The sequence below is a fragment of the Rhyacophila brunnea genome, unplaced genomic scaffold (assembly GCF_057557595.1).
Source record: "Rhyacophila brunnea isolate RB1 unplaced genomic scaffold, BYU_Rbru_1.0 scaffold_24, whole genome shotgun sequence".
Lineage (NCBI taxonomy): Eukaryota > Metazoa > Arthropoda > Insecta > Trichoptera > Rhyacophilidae > Rhyacophila > Rhyacophila brunnea.
Window position 1 is genome coordinate 14,471,257 of NW_028232904.1, and position 22,121 is coordinate 14,493,377.

At 36.1% G+C, this 22,121-nt stretch overlaps 1 protein-coding gene across 1 annotated transcript; it reads left to right on the top strand.

Moving 5' to 3' along the window:
- Positions 1-1,181: 1,181 nt before the first annotated feature.
- On the top strand, positions 1,182-20,262 carry LOC147069091 (uncharacterized). Its single transcript, XM_085951102.1, has 8 exons — positions 1,182-1,423; positions 5,802-5,998; positions 7,427-10,382; positions 11,300-12,115; positions 13,110-13,206; positions 15,126-15,260; positions 17,534-17,657; positions 18,377-20,262. Exons 1-8 carry the CDS (start codon positions 1,338-1,340, stop codon positions 18,559-18,561), a joined length of 4,596 nt encoding a protein of 1,531 aa, XP_085807228.1. The 5' UTR covers positions 1,182-1,337; the 3' UTR covers positions 18,562-20,262.
- Positions 20,263-22,121: the final 1,859 nt, after the last annotated feature.

A 22,121-nucleotide genomic window follows, 5' to 3' on the forward strand; every position in this document is an offset into this window, starting at 1 on the left:
GGACCTTATGGACATGTATAAAATATTCCCACGTTTGTGGAGGTTCAAAATAATCGGCGGCATATGAAAATAAAAATTTTGGCGATATTGTGTCGTATGAAAAAATAATTAATTTCTTCAAAGCAAGATTATTTCCCGAGGCTAATAGAGACTTTGTAGTAAAAAATTCAAAGCCTTAGGGGTTCTTTTCGGAAAGTGTTTAAAAAAGTAGAGGAAAGTCGACGTAGCGGTGGCGGAAGAGATGAAGTAAGTATATGAGCCATCATTGTGGTATTACGATCTGCTGCTCTTCACGAAGGACCAAGAGCTTCTAACGGCAAACATGTCAAATATGGATTAGGAGATCAGGGATATTGAGGATGAATCTGTGATCAAATGATGAACTACTGTTCATTCTTAAATACTTTTTTAAATCATCGGGATAGTTTTGACGTAATTCACGAATTAAGGGTAGGTGATCAAAACACCGTCTATAGTCTTTAACCCAGACTTTTCGTTTTTTGTTTTGACTTAAACTTATACTTGCGCCTGTACAAGCTCAGCTAATATAATATTTTTCTTTGTGAAATTAAGTGTGTACAGATAGATGCCTTCTTGTATAAAAATAAAGCTAAACTTGTTCATGCGTTATATTTTGGTTATTTCGTGTGCGGAAGGATTTGATTGAATTGTTTTATCTCAAGAATGGTTTGTTTACGAAACTGTGTTTGAGCTAAGTAAATGTCAACATGCAGTGTGTCAAAATAACACACTCTTACTAAACCATGCTAAAACCGTTGAATTGTTGCACGCTCCAACGACTTCCACGATCACGCCGTAATGAACGGGCGATATGCCTTTAGACGCTCAATCCCGGCGCGCGCTCCTCAAAACATGTGCAAAACGTGGCGCTATCGCACTGGATATAGTTGACATGTAAATTGTAACAGTAGACATCTTACGCGTGTGATATTACGCGGCTACGCGCTCAATATCGGGTTCCGGCACGTACGCTCCTGAGCATGCGGTAAAGAATGTGTGTCTAAAGGCCGCTAATAACTATTTTATTTACTGCATACATCTTTTTAAATGGTGGATCAGTATAGAATAGACAATAAACGTGTATTATTTGCGTATATTATCTATGGTATATTAGTCTATGTCTACTATTATTTGCAATTAGTTTTACACCAGTTGGCGCCGATTTGTTTTTTGGCAATAGTTCTTCAACAACTTGCGTGTCAAATCGAGTCTTTAAAGATGATATGTGACATGTAAACAGATTGTGACGATGTCAGGTGCATTCAGAGTTGCTTAGAGTGAATCTGCAGTTAATAACAGCGCATTCGTGTACAATCATGAGTCCGAATATGGACAGCGTAACATTACAGAAGGCGGCTTCTTACGTCAAAACACTTATCAAAAATGTGAAATGCATCGCATGGTATGGTGACACTATTACTTATTTATTAACAGATAAATATAATTTTTACATATTTGTTACTATACTTTGTGAGACTCCTTGCTTTATCTATGTACAGAGGACTTCCAAAATGCTTTGTTTTTCCTAACTTATCAAACCCCATCCATATTATTGGGGAACTTTAAACAGTTTCTGAACTACGACGTCATCGTCAAAGATGTTGAAGAACTCATTTTCTATAGCGAAGGTGCCCAAAAGGATAAAAGTGAAGCTGATAAAGGACTAATTATCTTTGTTGCTTAAGAAAATGTCACTTAAGTATGGCACACTGAAACTTTGCTCTAACTATTTTGATAGATTTACCGGCTCTAATGTACGAAAGCCCATCCGTCAGATTCTGGCCGTTTTACAATGAAAACTATCAACCTCCACTTTCGACCATAGAGAACCACGGTAACAGTGTTGAAAATAATGTTGTAAAAGTTTCTAGTCACACGATTAGAAGACAAATTAGGCCTACGAAAACAAATGGTCCTGTCAAAACAGCCTCGATAAAACTGTTCACACCACTATTTAATACAATATTTCATTCGTATACCTTATGTATTGACTAAATACCTATGCATTTCAAATCTCTTCATAATATTATGTAAACACAGTTGGAAATACAATACACTCTCAGTAATCCGCCGTTATTTTTACTAGTTAAAAGCACAAAATCAAGCTCTATAATTCGCCGGTATTCGGTTGTCATACTACAACTAAATAATAGTCCGCCACGTACAAGCATACAACGCAGATGAGACGGGTTTTTGGAAACTGCTCCTTCGTAAAACGTACGTTCATCGCGAAGAAAGTACTGTACCAGGGATCCTAAGCCATTCAAGAATATCTGCCTCACTGAACAACTGGTTGTGTCAAGTGATTTACTGTTTAAAATCAGTTTTTATGTATAATTTAGTAAAAAAAATACTTGATTTTGATTATAAATTACGAAATACCTGTTTTAATTTTACCATATTTTGTAAGTATGCACTATAATCCTCCGCTTTCACTAATTGGACACTTGTCTGGTTTTTCGGGTGGCGGATTACTGAGAGAGCACTGTATCTGAAATAATAACAAAATACAATAATTTTGATAGTATAGATCTACCATCGTAAGTTGGCGGCCGGTCGAATTTGAAACTAAAATTGTCTATCGAGGATAAATTTGTCACAAACGCCATTTAATTTTACAACATGTTTCTCGAATTATGGATTGCGCTTGCGTTTATCTAACTCTCATGGCGTCAAAATATAAAAAAACACATTATATTTAGTGTTGATACATAAAATATACTTACTTACAAAATATAAAAAAAAGATCAACAAGTAAAAAAAGCTTTATCCTTCTAAATAAGAAATGTACCTTATACATAATTTTATATTTGATATAGTATTTTATAATCAAACGTGTGTTTGTTGCTAATTTAAGTATGCTGATTTTCTTGCTCGCAAGATTTTTATTGTTTGTACATTTGTAAATATAAAAAGAGCATTTTAGATTATTAATAAACGAATGTGACCTTATAATATTTGACATTATTTGATAGCTACTTAGCACCAATTAATTTGTAAGTATTTAAAGTAAGCTATATTTTAATATAATCAACAACCAATTATAATGTCTCCACGAAAAAATGAATGCAGACGAAGTGCAATCTAAAAATAACTCAGTAGCGTTTACTGATTGGACGTTATGACAAATTTATTCCAGACTGAGTCAAATGTTTACATTGTCAAACGTCAGCGTGCAGAATTCGGGATATATATTTTATTATTGAAAATACAGAAGAAATAAGTATAGTGCATAATGGCAAGTAGTTCTAAAACAGTTTGTGGGAATGCCAGAGACATCATTCTAAAAGTATTGCAGTTCTGCGATGACGAGAAAAGACAAAAGGGATTGATTATTCCTATTGATAACGCGATACAACGGGTAGCGGCCATGACAGACAGAGTTTTATTTTCAGTGTTACCAAGTTGCATTTATATTACAACGCAAGTAATTTCTTCTGTTTTTTTAGTTTTGTTCAAAGTTATGATATAAAAAAATATTAATGTCGGATAGCAATATAAATAAATACTTAATTATTATTTGTGAATGTAAACGGAGTTACAAAATTTAGTATATTAATTAAACTGACATTTACAAGTTCGAATTCCATAATAACGCCTCGTCAGAATTATCGACATGTATCCACAGGAGATTACCACGATTCCATGAATGCTGACGATTTTAAAAAATGGGTAATAGAAAGACTTTTACCCAATTTACCCAAAAACTCAATCGTAGTAGGGGATAATGCATCTTACCATTCGGTGCAGCAGGATAAATGTCCAACAATGGGTAATCGCATAGGTGAAATGAAGAATTGGCTTCTTGAACGTAGAATTCCAGTTGACGAAATGCGAAAAAGCCAACTTTATGAATTAATTTTATCCCACAAAGGTCCAAAGAGATACGTCATTGACGAACCGCTTGCCAGTCATGGTCACACGGTAGTAAGACTCCCACCATATCACTGTGACCTTAATCCGATAGAATTAATCTGGGCCACAATGAAACGGAGGGTTGCTCAAAAAAATGTAGGACAATTGAATAGCAATATATGTGGATTAACGGAAACAGCCTTTCAAAGTATTACCACAGAAGAATGGCAAAATGTGTGTAAGCATGTCATAAAATTGGAAGAGCAATATTACGCCAGAGATGCTATTATGGATACAGAAATGGATGGTTTTATTTTTACCGTAAACAGTCCTGAGAGTGACACAGAATCGGATGATAGTCTATCTGGAATTGAACCATTATAATAGTAGTTATATAATTTCTACATTGTTTGTGTAATTTATAGTTTGTTATCGTGTTTTATTTAAAATTCCATTGATTTTGATACTATTTTACTGTCTTTAGAGTGAATTTAATTTATTTTCGCCTTTTTTATTATATTTTTTCCATGACTAAAATATACACAATACTACTTTATATTTTACAATTTATGATTTTTCCAACTATGCATTTCTTCCTCATGGTTATAAAGAAAGTAACGCGTTTTTATTTTGATTGTGTTTATTTTTTATTTTAATATTTTTGTACATAAATCTACTACCAATAAAAATGTATAAATAACCATTTTTTTGTTAGTTATGGCAACATTCTCAATGTCATACTAGCGCCCTCGCTGAAACGCCAATTTATGATGGTAGATCTATAGTGTGAACTGCTTTGTCAGGATTATATTATTTTGTTAAGGCTAATTTGTATTGGAATCAAATGATTAGATATTTTTACAATAGTTTTCTTTAGTCAAAAGTGGAGTTTGGTAGGCTTTCGTACATCAATGCCGGTTTACCGAGTATATCGTCGCTTAAGAAACAACACCGCGGAAGTCATTTAATTAAAATTTTCAGGGGAAACAAAAAACGTCTCAAAAAATTGAAAATTGATACCTTTTAACATATTTTTTTTGTGTTTAGTTAAAAAAAAAAATTTCCATAGAAGGAACACGGTGTAGGATTTTTTTACCTACCGAATGTTATTCAAAACTCAAAACCACCAAATGGGGACTTACGCGGTGTTGTTTCTTAAAAGACGATATATACAAAGGCTTTAACAATTTTCACATTTGACGGATATTTTGTCCGTTACCTATATCCAAAGTCCGCTATATCGAGATTCTACTGTACAGTTGGCCACTATCCAACACCACCAATCTGTCCCCTGAGAAATTATGTCACATGCGAGGGAAAGATAACAAGTTTCAGTGAGAGCATGATGTGAGTATTCTGTTCACAGAGCTATAATACTAAAGATGGATGGTATCGTCTGTCAATATGAAACCGTTTTCTTTCCGTATGAAACAGAGTAGAACCTCAATTTTATTATTGTTAACTTACTTGTGAAATGTTATAACATCGTTCCAATAAAATGAACTAAAAGTATTGACCAATAACTTTATGTTTCGCATAAAAAAAAACTATATATATTATTTCAGTAACACAATCTGCCGGTTTTGTTCTAAACACAAGAGTCAAACCAATTTTTACTGGATACCCTTCTAGCTTCACAAAGTCGAAGTCTTTTATCTTACTCTAACACATAATATTGCGGAGATCATACGTGTGCCAAAAATGCTTTCTCACTTACACTTATGGTTAGTTTTTGTTTAGACCTTGATTCTGTTCCTCATATTTGACAGATGACTACCGGTTCATCGGATAATACAACATACAAGGTATACAATACACGACCCATTATTCATTCGGTTTTAAGGCCTGTAGGATTCTCGGATAACAAGCGCATTAGCATCAGGAGAATTGTTAATGAATTATTGTTTCGTATTTGATTATCACAGCTCGAACATAATCCGGGAGCCCGTAATCGGTGAGTGCGGCCACGTGGCCTGTTCTACATGCTGGTCTTCCTCGAGGGCCTGCCGGAGCTGCGGGTTGACGTCTTCCAATAGGCTGCGACCCGACACGGCTCTTTCGGCCAGGACACGCGCCGTACTGCACTTTGTTGGAAACTTTCACCAATTCTCTGGACTAAATGGTGAGATCACAGTAAACAGTGGCACAACAATACCCTGCGGGTTGCCTAGGATCCCATAGTCGTCAGAGAATTTTTCTCTATATAGATCAGAGGTCGGCAACACGTTGATTAACACTAGCATTGTAATATATTTTCTCGATGAGAAAAACACAAAAATTTGCACGTTTTCAAGATACATGATTTCATAACAAACATATCTACAAAAAATATAGATGAGGATATTATTATTATATTTTCAACTTATGTCCGAGCCTAGTAAGATCATATGGGCCTTCACAGAGTGGAGGTTTGTATTAACAGATTCTGTTTTTTACGAGAAATGGACGTCTGCCACTTGCCCAACCTATTAGGTCCATACTTTGACTCATACACAAATTGATAAACAATATGTGTACTTGTTAGACCCAGGATTCGAACCTGGGACCCACAACGCTATAGGCCGACGCTTAAGTCATCGTATATTAAAAAAAAATCGATGTGTACTTATGTACGCGAGTTAGAAGTTATACTTCTTTGGCGTAATAAAACAAAAACAACTTGTGATAACCTAGATTCTTCGACTAGCTCTTAATTATCTTGTTAAATTACACACTCAAGAAAAAGGACCGCTTATTGGAACGCCGTTGGTTTATTTCTATACACTTTAACTTATATTACTAAATTATATAATTATTTATCGTTGTTTTTATTTTTAAAGTAACAACTGCCACTATGACGTTTAATAGTTTGTTTACATAAGGAAATGCAAATGGTCGACAATAATAAATTCGCTGCCTAGGCAACGGAACAATTCTAAACTATAATATTATACTGTATAATCGATTGGAGTATCATACTGTGGAGTAATGGTAGTGCGTTCAGCTGATAACCTAACAATTGGTGGTTTGAATCAAATTGAGTGCGTTTATTTTTTTGTGAAAAAATAAATTTTGTGTTACATGTCACACGCCAAAAATACACTCTGATCTGATTTTCCAAATGCGCCTAAAGAAGTATAACTTCAAAAAATTAGTAAAGAAAAGGCATAGTTTGCGGAGTTGAAATCATTATAAAAGCATATTGTTATAATACAAAATTTTTTATTAATAAATCATTTTTTTTTTATTATGTCCAAGACGCAGGTCTCAACGATCTGTTAAAAGATTTGGAAATCTCCTCACTCAAGGACTCAATCTCTAATTTTAGCAACATGTATTTGTGGGGGAGCCAGGCATCTGAGAGCTCTAACATCGGAGCTATTACCTGGCGGGAGTTACAAACCTCCGGTGCCAGTCATTTGCGGGGCAAGTCTTTCTCTGGCTTATCGTTTCATTGAACCAACTCCTCTCCCACTATCCAGAGATATTTTGTTGATTTTAGCCAGAATATGGACCTAACCTAACCAAATTCTGTAAGATAATTATTGTCTGATTGATTTTTTACTGTCAGTTCTAGAAAGATCCTCATCAGACGAGAGCCTTAAAGCTGTTGTCGACAACCAAAAAGAATCGTCAGAAGAACTGTTCAAAGACAACAGTAAGAGGTTCTCCAAGAAATACGAGCGAAGAAAAGCCCTCGACTCCCAACCCTCCCCACTGAGAGGACTCCTTTCCGTCAGCCAACAGCCCGACGCTCTCATATTTCCTGGAGAAGAAGTCGGCGAATCTTTTCGAAGATTGTCGAATCGGAAGAATAACAGTGACTGTTCATTTAATGAGAAAGTAGTCGACTGGCTGAAAGCCGAGGAAAACGACTTTCTGGAAGATGATTTCCCGTCTGTTTCACAAGTAAACCGTGACCCGAAATTTTATTCAGGACCCGTGAGGTTTGATTTTACGAAGAAACCAAACCCCGATTTTTTTAAAACGAAAAAAGTATCTAAGGACACGGAAATGAGCGCAGGATTAATTGATTTTGACGAAATTCAAGTTTTAAGTTCGGAATATATCGACGAGGTTGACGATGGTAAACCTAAAGAAGACAGTAAAGATACATTATCAGGTTGTAGTAGACGTTCCAACAAGCGTACTACTAGACGTAATCGTGCGGTATCCGATGATAGCGTTGACGAAATTACGCAGGTTAATACGTCCCTTAAAATGAGTACGTCCGCGATAATCGATATCATTGGAATACCGCAAGAAAAATCATTGAACAGTTCTGACGAGGTTAAAAATAAAAACCCATGGAAGACCGTTAAACAACTGAAGAAGATCCTTAAAAAGAAAACAACCGTCAAGAAACTGGATATATCCATTGAAAAGCATGCGCCGGTTATGATAAACGGCCACAAAAACAAAGACTCAGACAAATTCGGTGCAGAAACTCAGATTGTTATTGAAGAGTGTATCACTCCGCACTCTAAGAGGAGGAAGTTCGCCGATGAGATAACTATGCCTTCGCCCGACGTAGAGGCCGTCAGAAATTGCCGAGTTGATTCAATGCCATCCGTTATTTCACTGGATACCGAATTGTTGAGCGATAAGACTTTCGTCGATAAGGACTGTCTAGCTTTGCAAAAGGTGTTGGAGGTATCAAAGCACATTGATACTATTCTCAATTCCAGTGAATCATCTTCAATACCGCCTCCGCAGGCTCCCTGCACGATTGATTTGACTCGTGTAGACGAACCAGAAAAGATCTGTGACAAAGATGATCGAGAAACCACATCCGATAAACTGAATACTAGTCGAGTTGTTAAGGAAATTTTGAGCGATTTCAATGTTGATGATAACGTTAAAATGCAGGTTGGATACTCCCGCATTAAGTCACTTTCAATACCAAGACAATTGGACAAAATCGAACGAAATGCTTTTTCACTTACAGACCCTAAAATACATTCCGAATCGCTGAAAACAATCTCGGCGACCGTTGAACGTGCCAAAACTAGTTCAGTATCGTTAGAATCTAATGAAATATGCAACCCTGCCAGTAAACAGATGGTGCGATTTGTTTACGGCAGCAAATTAACAGATAAAAATTCTGTTAAACAGATCAAAAAAATACCGTTTTTTTACAAATCTAATTGTGTCTCGAAAAACTGGCGAAAGGCACCGCAGGACGGGGTCAATATAGAAATTTGCCGTGACAATGTTATAACCTCGATCGTAGTTCGAAATCAACCGCTGGTAGATAATTTACCTGACGATAGCTGCTCCGAAATGAAGATTGTTACGACGAGAGACGCGCAAACTAGTCCTATAGCAGTGCGCAAAACTAGTTCTGCAGCTGAAAATACAACTATTTACACGGCAGAAAAAGATAGTATTGATGCAACTGGAAACAAAAGTAGTCAAAGTATTTTAGTTGGAACGGTGTCAAACAATCCTGAATATTACGATGGTATGTTTGAAAAAGAAAGTGAGGTTATATCTTCTTTTCAAGGTGTCGGTTTATCCAAACAAAATGTTTTTGAAGTTAACGTGGGTACGGAATCAAAGAAAAATGTAAATACAATTCCTCTTGCCATGTTGTCGACTAGTGATAATGAAGTGAAAAATATGGCATTCGGATTGGACAAGAATGATTTATGCCAACCTGAAAATACTGACGGCTTCCATGAACCAACAATAGCAGCTGCACCTTTGCATAAACAGATGTCGGAGATAATAATTCCTTCCTTAAAACGGAATACTGACAATGACAATGTTAATAAGACAGTCAACTCTAAATTGTTCGATAAGGATATGAGTTTGCTTGTAATTGAAAATTCTGATGATCATTCTCAAATTTCCGACTCCACGCTCCATACGAAAAGCAGGAAACGCTCACGGATCACTCCCAACTGTTCCGACATGTCTCTTACGAAAAAATTTAAATTAAACAGTGCGTACGATGGTAAAATGCCCGTTAATAATGACATAGAAATACGATTCAAGTCCCAAGCAGACGAAACAGATTCCGCTGATAAAACGATTAATGCAGATTGCAACAGTGAACCAATGAACTATGAAGAAATTATTGGCACAGTTTTCGCTGATATTGATAACAGGTCGAAAAAAAAGAATTCATATACACCAGTCGATAAAACCGTACCGCTATCGAAAGTGACTCCGGTGCGAAAAGTTGAAAAAAGCGTCAATGTCGAAACGAGTAGAGATAAAATCACCGACAGCACGGACTTGAGGAATGTAAGCATGGAAATAGATCACAGCATCAGATGCAGCGATGTTATATTTGATACGGAACGATTCACTCAACATAATGTTTGCTTGAAGACCAAACCGCCGGTTAATATTGTTAATAAACATGTCGAGACGAGTGTTGAAAATAATATTATCGGTGCGGCTTCTGATAATGGTGACGGGCCGATGGTTTGCGAAGGGAGATTAAATACGGCTACGCCCAACATGGACAAAATGGATTCCGACAATAGCGTAGTAGAGGATACGCCGCAAAAACCCAGGTAATTAATCTTTTTATTTTACAACATGATTAATGATAGCAACCTCAGAGGAAAAAACTAAAGAAAGGGTTTTGTCCGGTTATATGAAGCCGATTTCTTTCCATATGACGCACAGCAGTGGCGAAGGGTAGAGGTAGACTGGAGATTCGACATACAGCATATAGTTTAATGCACATTAAACTTTGTCAGTTAAAATTGTTTGTTTTTATTGAACTAAGAAAACAAACTGCAGACAGTGTTGGTTAGTTTTTAAAATTCAAATAAAACCCTGCGTAAACCAAGCCATCATAGATAATAGTCAAAAAATATTCTTTTATCTATAAATTATTTAAAATTACAGTAAAACCTCGTCAATACGAATTCCACGAGACTGAAAATGGAAAAAAAATTCGAAATATTAAAATTTTGAAGAAAAAATTTTTTTTGATTTTCATTAATCCCGTTTACGATCATAGATGCGCCTACGAAATTTCCGATTCCGTGTGTGTTAGTGGGTCATAAAATGTCAGGATTATTTATATTATCTTCTTAAAATAAGTAATTTACGATGTTTTAAGAAAAATCTGTCACAATTTTCAATGATTGGCTCATGAAATAGTGTACTTTATTACGATTTATTGACTATTTTTATATGCCAGGACTCTGAAATCATTTGGAATTACGAAATTTGAATTAAAGGTATGGTTTTATATGAAAATAATGTTCAAGGGACTTTTTTTTCGGGAAAATTTCGAATTACGAATTATCAGTGTTCTTACTAATGAGGTTTTACTGTACAGGTATGACGTAGCACCTGATCGCTCTTCATCGAGTGCCCAGAGTCATGTATGTCTCCATTTTAGGAGAGATGTTTAATATTTTCAAAAGTACGTCTTGCCACCATATTCCCAATCTTAATGTTTATTATTATTTTACAGAAAAACAACATTCGCAAGGAAATTAAGTCAACGCAGTAATTCGACAGCGAGTGAAAGTGTGTCTGCTCAAAAACGAAACACTTCGAATAACGTTTGTGGAAAGGTACTAAGTCCAGTGGAAGAATGCTCTCATTTATTCAGCGAAAAGACAAATGAGGTTGCCCAAACCATCGATGATGAACCACCAAATTTAATAGACATATGCAGTGAGAGACAAGATGAGCTCATTTCAAATAAACAAAACAGCCGTTCTGATACTCCATTAAGCATAACACGATTTAATAATGACGTCAAATACAGATCTACGCCAGTTACTCGACAAGCGCGTAGGTCCCTAACATATAACCCCATGCCGAATGTGACTGAAGAAAAATCTCTGCTGGAAGACAGTGAAACTCCTGGTGTTTCTGATAAAGATAACGTGAACAGCTACCAATCGCCGGCGCACATGAAGTCGAGGATTGAAAATGAATTCTTGGATCAAGCGTTCGATTCTAGTACCAATAACACGCCTAAGTTGCCTACCGATTCATCCGATGGTAGAAGAAGTTCTATCTTATTCCCTCCTCAAACAAATGCGAACAGAATTGTATGCCGTTCCAATTTGGGACCTTCTGCCAGTCGAGCTTATCCTAAAACGTTGGCGCGCGCTGTCGAATGTAACGACATCATCATTGCGTGCTCGCGTGTGCGTAATCAGGTTATGGCTTCGATAAAGTTATTGGTGACGCAGAGACAATGGCGGTATTCTGATGCGTACAAGTGCGAGTTGACACACTTGATCGTCGATGTTGACGATTCTAATAGATCTCAAAGGTTTGTTTATTTTTTTCATATGTTGCCGCTTGTTTTTCATGTATACAAAATATGTGCAGAATAAATGTGACAATATTACTTGCCACAGAGGATTTGGAGTTTATGAGTTTGCAGTGATCATTGATTTCATACAATAATGTTGAAAGGACGTACAACACATTAATTATTATTACTACAAACCAATGGAAAAGGCTGTTAAGACATAAATAGTGCAAACTAAACTATGTCAGTCAAACGTATTTGTTTGCGATAAACCAAGACTACAATGCATAGATAGTGTTTGTTAGTTTTTAAAATCCAATTAAACCCAGCTTAATTTAAACCACGGTAATAGTCTTAACATTTCCGAATTTAATTCACACGATTCAAGAATGCTACATTCTTGAATCGTGTGTATTTCTTTGAATAAAAAAGATGTAATTAACAAGTTATGATAATTGTTTTCTTTTGTACATTTTATAAAATACCAAGACTGGTTTCACTTCGCTTGGAATCGAACCCAGATCCCCCTTTCAAACTTTTCATTTCACAACGTCCGTAATGTATATAGATTCTTTCACGGCACCCTAAAAATCGGATTTGATCGGAGAATCAGATTTGAGACTATTTTTTTTTATAGCTTTTCCGATAATCTGAGCCGTCAATCATAAGTCTAATAAAACATTTTTCATCTATCTGTAGTTTTTTTGAGAATCACTGAAAATGAAGAACTTAAATATCATCAAAATAATGGAAATTGACGAAAAATAAAACAAAAGGACACTAGCTAAAGTACTGTCCTCTACAACAAATGTTAAATGAAAGTAGGAGCAATTGACAACTGTACAAATTTATCATTTTGATTGTGCATCAGTGCATTGAATTGACATGCAAACAGCCTGTGGATCGTGGTGTACACGTTGAATATGATTTACTCGACAATCACAGACTATAACACAATCACACTTCAAAACAATGGTTTTCTTCAACATACCTTACTTTTGATTCGATACAGATCTGTTAAATACATGAGGGCGCTGGCTGCTGGGATATGGATTCTGAACGGTGATTGGATACTCGAATGTCTCAAAACCAAATGCCACGTTAATGAGGTAATTAGTATCACTTATCCTTTCAACAAATGTTTTGTTAACACTCCCTATCTCTGTATTCTTTACTAAAGGGAATTCTCAGGGTGCTCCTCCAACACCACATCTCAAAAGCGTCAATCCACTGCTTTTATAATACTCCCAGATGATTTTGTCTAGTAGATTTCCGCGTAAATTCCAAAGCAACTGGATTTTTTAAAATTACACCTGTTTCTTTTTTTGCACGGTCGAAGAAAACAGACCAATTATTTTAATACTGATTTTTTCCTTTAACACGACGGTTACAAAAAAAAAAAAAAATTTTTTATAACAAAGTACAGTCGAACTTGGTTATTACGAGAAAGATGGAGCCGACTGAATTTACTCATTATAGGCATTACTCGTTATATAAAATTTTTCGTGCCACGTTCTATTTAACCATAGAACATAAAAAATCTGAAAACCGTCGTAAAAATCCCCGAAACAAACGTGGCATTCATAAACTACAAAATAAGTTGTAATGAAGTGCTGAGCCGTTGGCGCTGGTAGGTACCTACTGACTTCACAAAGCTTGGATTTTTAACATGTAATTTCAACCATATACATGGATAATTTTTTAATGTTGTCGGCAAAAACACCAATTAGGTACTTAGACACTTAACTAGTGTCAAAAACGTAATCCGATCCCGGCGGCATCAGTCTAGTTAACTGCCCGGTCGGATTTTATTGCTTAGGGTCAAAAATGTTGTTTTTAAACGATCGACACATTAATAGTTTTGCTCGGTATACCCGAGAAGTAGCTCGTTATAAAAGTAAATAAATGTATGGAGAAAATCATAAACTAAAATGTCAACGAATGTTTCCTCATTACATCCGAGATCTATTTCCGTGATCGTAATAACCAAGTTCGACTGTATATGTTTTAAGATTTTTAAACTTTTCTTGTCTCTTCTGGAGTCAATCCACTGCTGGATGAAGGCCTCCTTCCACTCTTCTCGGTCCCTAGTTCTTCGCTGCCGTATACATCCACTGAACTCAATAATTTCGACGATGACATTCTTGTGATCGTTTATTACCACTTGTATTGTTAAAAACAAGAAACGTATTCTATTCATAATTTTTTCATGAAAATCGTATAATTTTTTAAAATTAGATCTCAGCCTAGATTTTTTATTGGCAGTGATAACTTGAAGTATGTTTTCAGTGATGCATGCATTGTAAGCGAACGAAGATGTAGGTACCAGCTTTCCATCCTAGATGGTCCGTTCCGCATTAAATTGCATTGTTTATACTAATATATTAGATTATTCCATTTCCACAATTCCACTCCGTGTTGGGGGCACATGCGGTGTAACGCTGGCACTCTTAGGCTTCGGCCACGTAGGCAGGTGCCTTGCTCGGTGGCTACGTGCTAGGTGGTATATCCTAGTGAACGAATGCACACTATTCTATTGCAATGGCCACACTGCACGCTTCGCGCCTCGCTACGTGATTATGAATCACCTCGTGAGTCTCCCGGCGAACAAACGTGTTGGTTATTTTTATTGTGTCTCGTAGTGATTTTGCCATTGTCTATGGATTTTGCAAGATGGCGGATGTTTCTTCAGTAAGACAAACGTCAAACACCGTAAATTTTGAGGTTATGAATAATGACGCATGGGATGAATGCATTCAACGAGTTCGAATTTGAGACATACGAAATTTTAAACATAAATTCTCTGTGAGAAATAGGTTTCTGGTTAGTTTTGAGAGTGACATATCGTTGTTGACTTGTATGCTCTCAAATGTCAAATGAATTTGTACCCAAGAACGTAGCGTGCAATGTGGTAGTAGTGTTTTTAGTAGGCAAGCTTAGCATCTAGCTCAGGACTCGCAAAGCACCTGCCTATGTGGCCGAAGCCTTTGAGTACAACCATTATGATTGTTGTCTCCTTTTGTTTAAGGAGCCTTACGAGGTCCTGGACAGTACGGGATTGGCAGGACCTATGATCTCTAGAACCAGGACGGAGAAAATCTTCACAGGCATCACATTCTTCTGCTTCCCACCATTCGCCCTTCTCGATGTCGATATTTTAACAGTAAGTGTACGTCCTGAGTGGCAGCGTTCGGCGCAGCGTTGAGCGTTTTGCGCAACTCAAACGTATAATCGTGTGTGAAAATGTTCGTAGACAATGTCTTTTTTTTGTTATACATTAATACGGTTATACGTTTGAGTTGTGCAGAACACTCAACGCTGCGCCGAACGCTGGCACTGAGGCCTCACACTAAGTATTAACTATGTGCTATTGTATATACATAATTTGGTATCTATCAGAAAATGTACGTATTCAAAGATGCTCAAAATAACTTCCTTGTATAGAGATTGAGCCTAAACGTATGAAAGTGGTAGAAAAAGACAAATTACTTTCATATAAACCCTGATTAGATACAACATTGGTTACCCACTATTCTTTGCACACAAAAGTGGCACAGGTCAAACCAGTGGCGAAGAGTGAATGTAGGCTGTAGAGATTCGACATAAACAGTGCACACTAGACTTTGTCAATCTTACTTATTTGTTTTCATTGACCTAAAAATATAAATTGCAGATGGTTTTGGTTAGTTTTTAAATTTCAATTAAACAATCTCCAGACGAAACTATAATAGTGGAAGTAGGCTGTGGAGATCCGACAAAAATAATGTACACTTTGTCAGTCATACTTATTTGTTTTCATTAATCTAAATTGCTGATGGTTTTTAAAGTTCGATTAAACCTTGCTTACCCACCAAACCACAATAGATAAAAAATATTCTCATATCTACAAAATATCTAAAATTATTAACATTTAATTGCATTGTTTTAGTTATTTTATAAAGAGAAGAATATTTTTTTGGTACTGTTCGGTTATACAGCAGAAAACGCATTTTGAAAATAGCCGATAAACTGGATTATTTGTTAGTTTGGGTTAGTTTAGGTTAGGTTAGGTTTGGTTAGGTTAACCTAACACATAATCCAGTTTATCGGCTATTTTCAAAATGCGTTTTCCGCTGTATTCCGTATAACCGAACAGTACCATTTTTTTTTATCTAAAATCTATTATGGTTTAAGCCTCAATTACATTGAGCTTCTTTACGACCTGTTTATTGGCGAATTTAAAAGCGGGCGATTCAGCTACTGCGATTTGATGATTACACACAAAACTTTCCATTCATTGAGAAACCACAAGCCAGCGACTATTTTGACGGAACGTAGTTCGTTTTTTTACCGGGAGGTTGGTACTGCGCAGACGCAGTAGGCCCACACGCCGGCGTGTAAAGTTGACCGGCTTTCAACTTTTCTCGGTGTTTACAACCTGCTTATTAGCTTATTCGATGATTACACTGGGCGACTTTACAGGCAGATTGTAAATTCGCCAATAAACAGCTCTTAAAGAAGCTCAATTGAGGCTTTACTTTAGGCAGGATTTAATTGAATTTTAAAAATTTACCAATACCAACTAAAATTTGTATTCTCGGTTCAGAGAGAAAGAAATAAGTATGACTGACAAAGTTTAGTATACACTACTTATGTCGAATGTCCACAGCTTACCTCCACTCTTCTCCACTGGGTCAAACTGAAATCATATTCAGCGATCTTTACAAGGAAATCACAGAATGCTCCATCTTTGTACTTATTTGTAAAATCTTGGTTTAGAGTGGAACTCGAACTCATATCCATCGGATTCTAACTTTCGTTTTGAATAGAACTCAGAAAAAACAAACTAGACTGAACTGAACGCGTCTAGCGTTTGGGTGAAAAAATCCTTCACTGATCTATCTTTCTTAAAACATATTTTTTTAACTTTAATTTTGGGTTTACAGGTTTTACAAGATGTATAATGGTGTCAGATTCTTCAGGCATTGCAGGCAACTTATTTATTTATTTATTTCGAATCCTGGGTCTGGCAAATACACATATTGCTTTTTCAATTTGTGTTTGAGTCAGAGTATGGACCTAAAGTTTGGGCAAGTGGCTAACATCCATTTCTCTTAAAAACAATTTTTTTAACACAATCCTCCACCCCGTGGATGCCCAATATGATCTTGTTAGGATCGGACATGGTATAGTATTTATTTTTGACATTCATTAATTAAATGATTAATTTCCTTTTATTTTTTTCATTTTGTTTCATCACAAGTTTCTACAACACCCTTATCCCCTTCATCACAAATCATCATATTATATCACACCACCTTAGTCCTTGGCTCAACTTAAGTTGTGTTATATATGGGTGACCTTTTAATGGCTCGTTTCCGCCGTACTGGATTGTCTAACTCCCTCAAAATCCCGTGTAGATCAATGCAAATTTTCATGTTCTTTTTTTGTTTATAGGAAATAATCACAAACGGTGGAGGAAAGGTCGTGGAAAAGTTTAACGAGATCAAGATAAAGGATCCGAATAAAATATGCATCATTCTCGGAGAGTTGGATAACACACAGGAGGATAGATTCATCAGTATGTATATTGTATTATATTATCCTAACTATGCCTCAGTTTAAAGTTCAGAGATTCACACCTTCTCTTTCTCTCACTTCTGCGTCAGGCCGTGAGTGCAATACGAACCACGTGATACGATAAGGTAACGCAGGCTTCCTCGCAATTGATTTTAGAATAACTTTCACATATCGCGTGATCGACATGTTGGACATGCCTGTTTTAAAATATTGATACACAACCTTTTTATCAGTAATGTTGATTTATCTATTGTATAATTATTGTTCATGTGCACGCCCTCCCACAGGAGTCTAATTACAAAAACCAATATGCCTAGAATTCAATATTAATGGTACGTTTTTGATTGGTTTTATTGTTAGTATCAGTGAACCCAGAAACAAGGAAAGTGAATGACTTTCCGCGTGAGGCTGTAAGAATAATAGAATAGAATAATTCTCAAGTGTGGAGAAATACGGAATAAATTTAAACACATGTATTATAATAAGCATTAAAGTTTACCACTTAACCGAAATGCGCATTTAATATTGACGCGCTTCGTATTTCTTGCATTTATGGCCTGACTGTCATGAAATAATAAATCGAATTCGGCTTCAAAGCCTCGGTCCATGGCGACTGACTTTTGTATTTATATCTTATTAGTCTGTTCTGTGATTAGTTTCTTTTTCTGCTGTATCTGATACTTCCGTAATTTTCTATTTTATTTTTTTGGTTTTTTACAGATATGTGCGTTAAGGATCGGGTGGTACCGGTGAATATTGAGTGGGCGCTAGACTCCTTAGGCACGGGCAGCATCATCAGCATAAACAACTGGCTCCTGGGGCCGAGGGCTCTGCTTCCGGAGGTGAATTGGCCTGAACAATTATTCCCCGATGACGATGATGAAGTCTCGGTAGAATTGGAATAACATACTTGAAGGTGTTCATCAATCATCGCACTCCAAACTTTTTAGATGATTTACAGCCGGAAACTATATATCTGGTTACTAGCCCTCTAAGAATGCTATGTTTTTTTATGCGTACCATAACCACTGTAGTTTGGGTCGACTAGCAAAGAAAAAGATCATGCAGATACAGTTGTGGTCATAATGAAGTTGGTGTATTCATGTGAATATCGCAAGCTTAATACTTCCAAGACATGTCACAGTCCAGTTATGGACTTGTGACTTCTTTAGGGAATTGAATTATTATGTATGTACCCATAGTTGCTTTTTTATGTCTAACACCCTTATCTATAGTCTACACCAGGGTCAGCGAACTTTTTAACGTACTCGTGCCAAAATTTGCCATATAATATTTTTCTACTGTCAGATCAGAGTGTTGCGGCGCGGCTTCCTCTGTCGCCTGATGAGGTCAGTGCGATAATATTATGTGATGCATAACGCCTAAGGACTGACCTATGCAATTTTACATTTCCATTAAACGTAATGCTTATTCTTGAGTATTAGCCTGCTATTTTTTATACAAAACAATCCATGATTTATGCATGAATTTTGTTGTTTCCATTTGCGCATCAATTGGTAAAAATAATATTAAAAACCGAAGAAAATACGGCTAGTCATTATTTTTTAAAAAAATTACTACTTTTTTCTTTCCAAAATAAAACATTCGCGTCTCACTAGTGGCACATGTGCCATAGGTTCGCCATCACTGCTCTACATTAAGGGTGGAGAACCTGCGACCTTGTACATTTTAAACTTCTTTAGGGAATAGACTTCTGGGTGGTTTTTTTTATTTTTAATATTTTGAATGGCGTTTAATTCAATATTTCTTATATATATGTGGCCTTATTAGGTTACAGCTGACTGAATGCGGAGTTTCTACATAAAAAAGTTTCCCGCCTCTGGTGCACACTATGGAGAATGCAACAATTTTACATAATATGCTCTAGTTTAAGGGGTAAGGTAACAAAAACAAATAAGGCATATTAGATTTCACTGCTATGTCCCTGTGATATCTTTATTTACCAGTGCCTTTTAGTGATTTCTGCAATTGATGTGATATTATTTCAGTTTTACGATATTAGTATCGTATATACTACTGTTATATTTTGACATAACAGTAACCACAACAAATAGCAGATGGGCAGATGGGTAAAGGCTCTGCTTCTCAAATATTTATATGTCGCAAATCAATTTTGTTAGAAGTAATACTCTTTTTTTTTTATTCATTTTTCATTCACCATAAGAACATTCTGATAGGCTAGACTTCTAGTCTGATTTTTTTTTTATCAGGGGTCAGCAATCACACCGTGGGTCCCAGGTTCGAATCCCGGGTCTGGCAAGTACACATAACATTGTTTTTGAATTTGTGTGTGTCAGGGTATGGACCTAATAGGTTGAGCAAGTGGCTGACATCCATTTCTCATTAAAAAAAAACAAAATCTGTTAATACAAACCTCTACTCTGTGGAGGCCCATGATCCTATTAGGATCGGACATGGTCGGGGGGAAAAAAAGATGTTTTTTTATATTGCTCGTTTGTAAGAAAGAGTACACATGTTTTTAAAAATTATTCTTACAATGTAGTATTCTTTTGACATTTTGTACATAGTGTTATTTTGTGAGATACAGTTTTAAAAGAAAATATATTATAGTAAGAATTTTTCAATCCTTTTTTATTTCCCATTGTACCATCAAACAGCTGATCCTGTATTTGTAGATACATTGAAAAAAATATTGACAGATGCCAGTTATTGTCCTACAACCAACCTGTTGTTTTATTTATAATCAAAATACCATTCACACCCTTCCTATTATCAATTTTATTATTTTCACCCACTGAATTGCAATATGACTCTGAAGTTGTTTGCCACGTGGCTAATTGTATCCAGGACTGCAGTGGTGAACCTATGGAGTGAGTGCCACGTTTGACACGCGAAAGAATTGAAACTACCATGCAGAATGTCTCAGTCGACGTTCACCTGATTAAAGTGGCAATTTTTTGGAGTAAAAAAAGCTCAAGTCTTAGATTTTGGGCAGAGATTTCATTGTCGGCGGAAAAGACAATAGTAATGGAAGAAAATAAAAAGAGGACTTTGATTATGTGTCCGGAACTTCTTTAATTCCTGGACGAATTTAAAATACATACCCATTATCACAAGATAATATTGTAGTTTTTGCATAAAAATTGCCACCCCAGTTCTACTAAACTACTGTTTGACTACAGACATCTGGATGGAAGAAATACATGCAAATTACAATTTAAATCTGCAAATAGAAATGTAATGTATTTCATTCATCTGTGGCGCCCAATTGTCTTGTCATCCTGTTGTCTCAATCTCATATATACATAATTCTTTATAACGCTACAAGGAGCCCAATGACAGCAGTATATCAAATAATAGAAGTGAAATAGGCTTTGAGAAAATCACATAAAAACATTGTGACCTCTGAGAATCGAACCCGGATAAAAGACCAGTGCCTAACGCACTACATCATAAAAATGCAATATATTTTTAAACAGTTTTATCCAAAGAATTCTAACTATTATAAGTCTAATACACTATTTTCTATTATGACATTTGGACTCATTTAACCAACGAATGAAACAAGATTAAGTCAATAACCTGCAGATATTAACATTGCCAAGTTTGCATTTCTGATTTCCTAACTCGGGCAATGGCTGCCACTTTTAGAATGTATTCATTGTGTTTACTTTTAAACTAAATGTGTTATATTATTGAATGCTTATTTGCTCATCCTGACATATCGTCTTTTCATGCATATTGGTAAATAAATCTCATGGTAAAAGTTAAAGTTCTCTTCAAATGAACCTGCAATGCGAGTCACCTGTAGCTAACCTTATCAGAAGACCTGCACCGCGATTTCCTAACTATCGACTCGTGTGGCACCAGACGACATGACGTAATTGTGACGTCAGCCAATACACGCTAGAAGCATGCCGCCCGCCCGCAGTGCCCACCGTAGATATTATTACGATGAAACACCTATATGTGTATGGTGACAATGAATAGCGCCGCTGTCGGAGTAGCGTTATATTCTCGACCCCTATTATCACTCCGGTAGTACGTCACAATGATTTCATATGACGTCATGTCGACCGGGCAGCTGGCACTCGCAAGTTCTAACATCGGGCCGCAGCATGGCTATTCTAACAATTTTAAAAAAAAGTGAAGAATATAAAAAGTTAACTTTACTGTGAGCTGTTAAATGTTATTGATTAACACGGTTAACACGTTGATACACCCCTGTTACAGGCGGGCTTCTCCCGGTGTAAAATAATCATTTAGTTGTCATAAGTCGAAACGTAACCCTGACCTCTAGAAACGGCTTCATAAAACATCTAATCTGATTCCTTGCTCAACTACGTAATTTTTTTTTTATTCATAAGTAGAGGCCTTCGTCCGGTGTGTGAAAATCATATACTGGGCGGGAGGTGTAATTTAGATAAATTTAATTTGATTTAAAAAGTATAATTAATGATAATGGATGAAAGAGATAATTTTA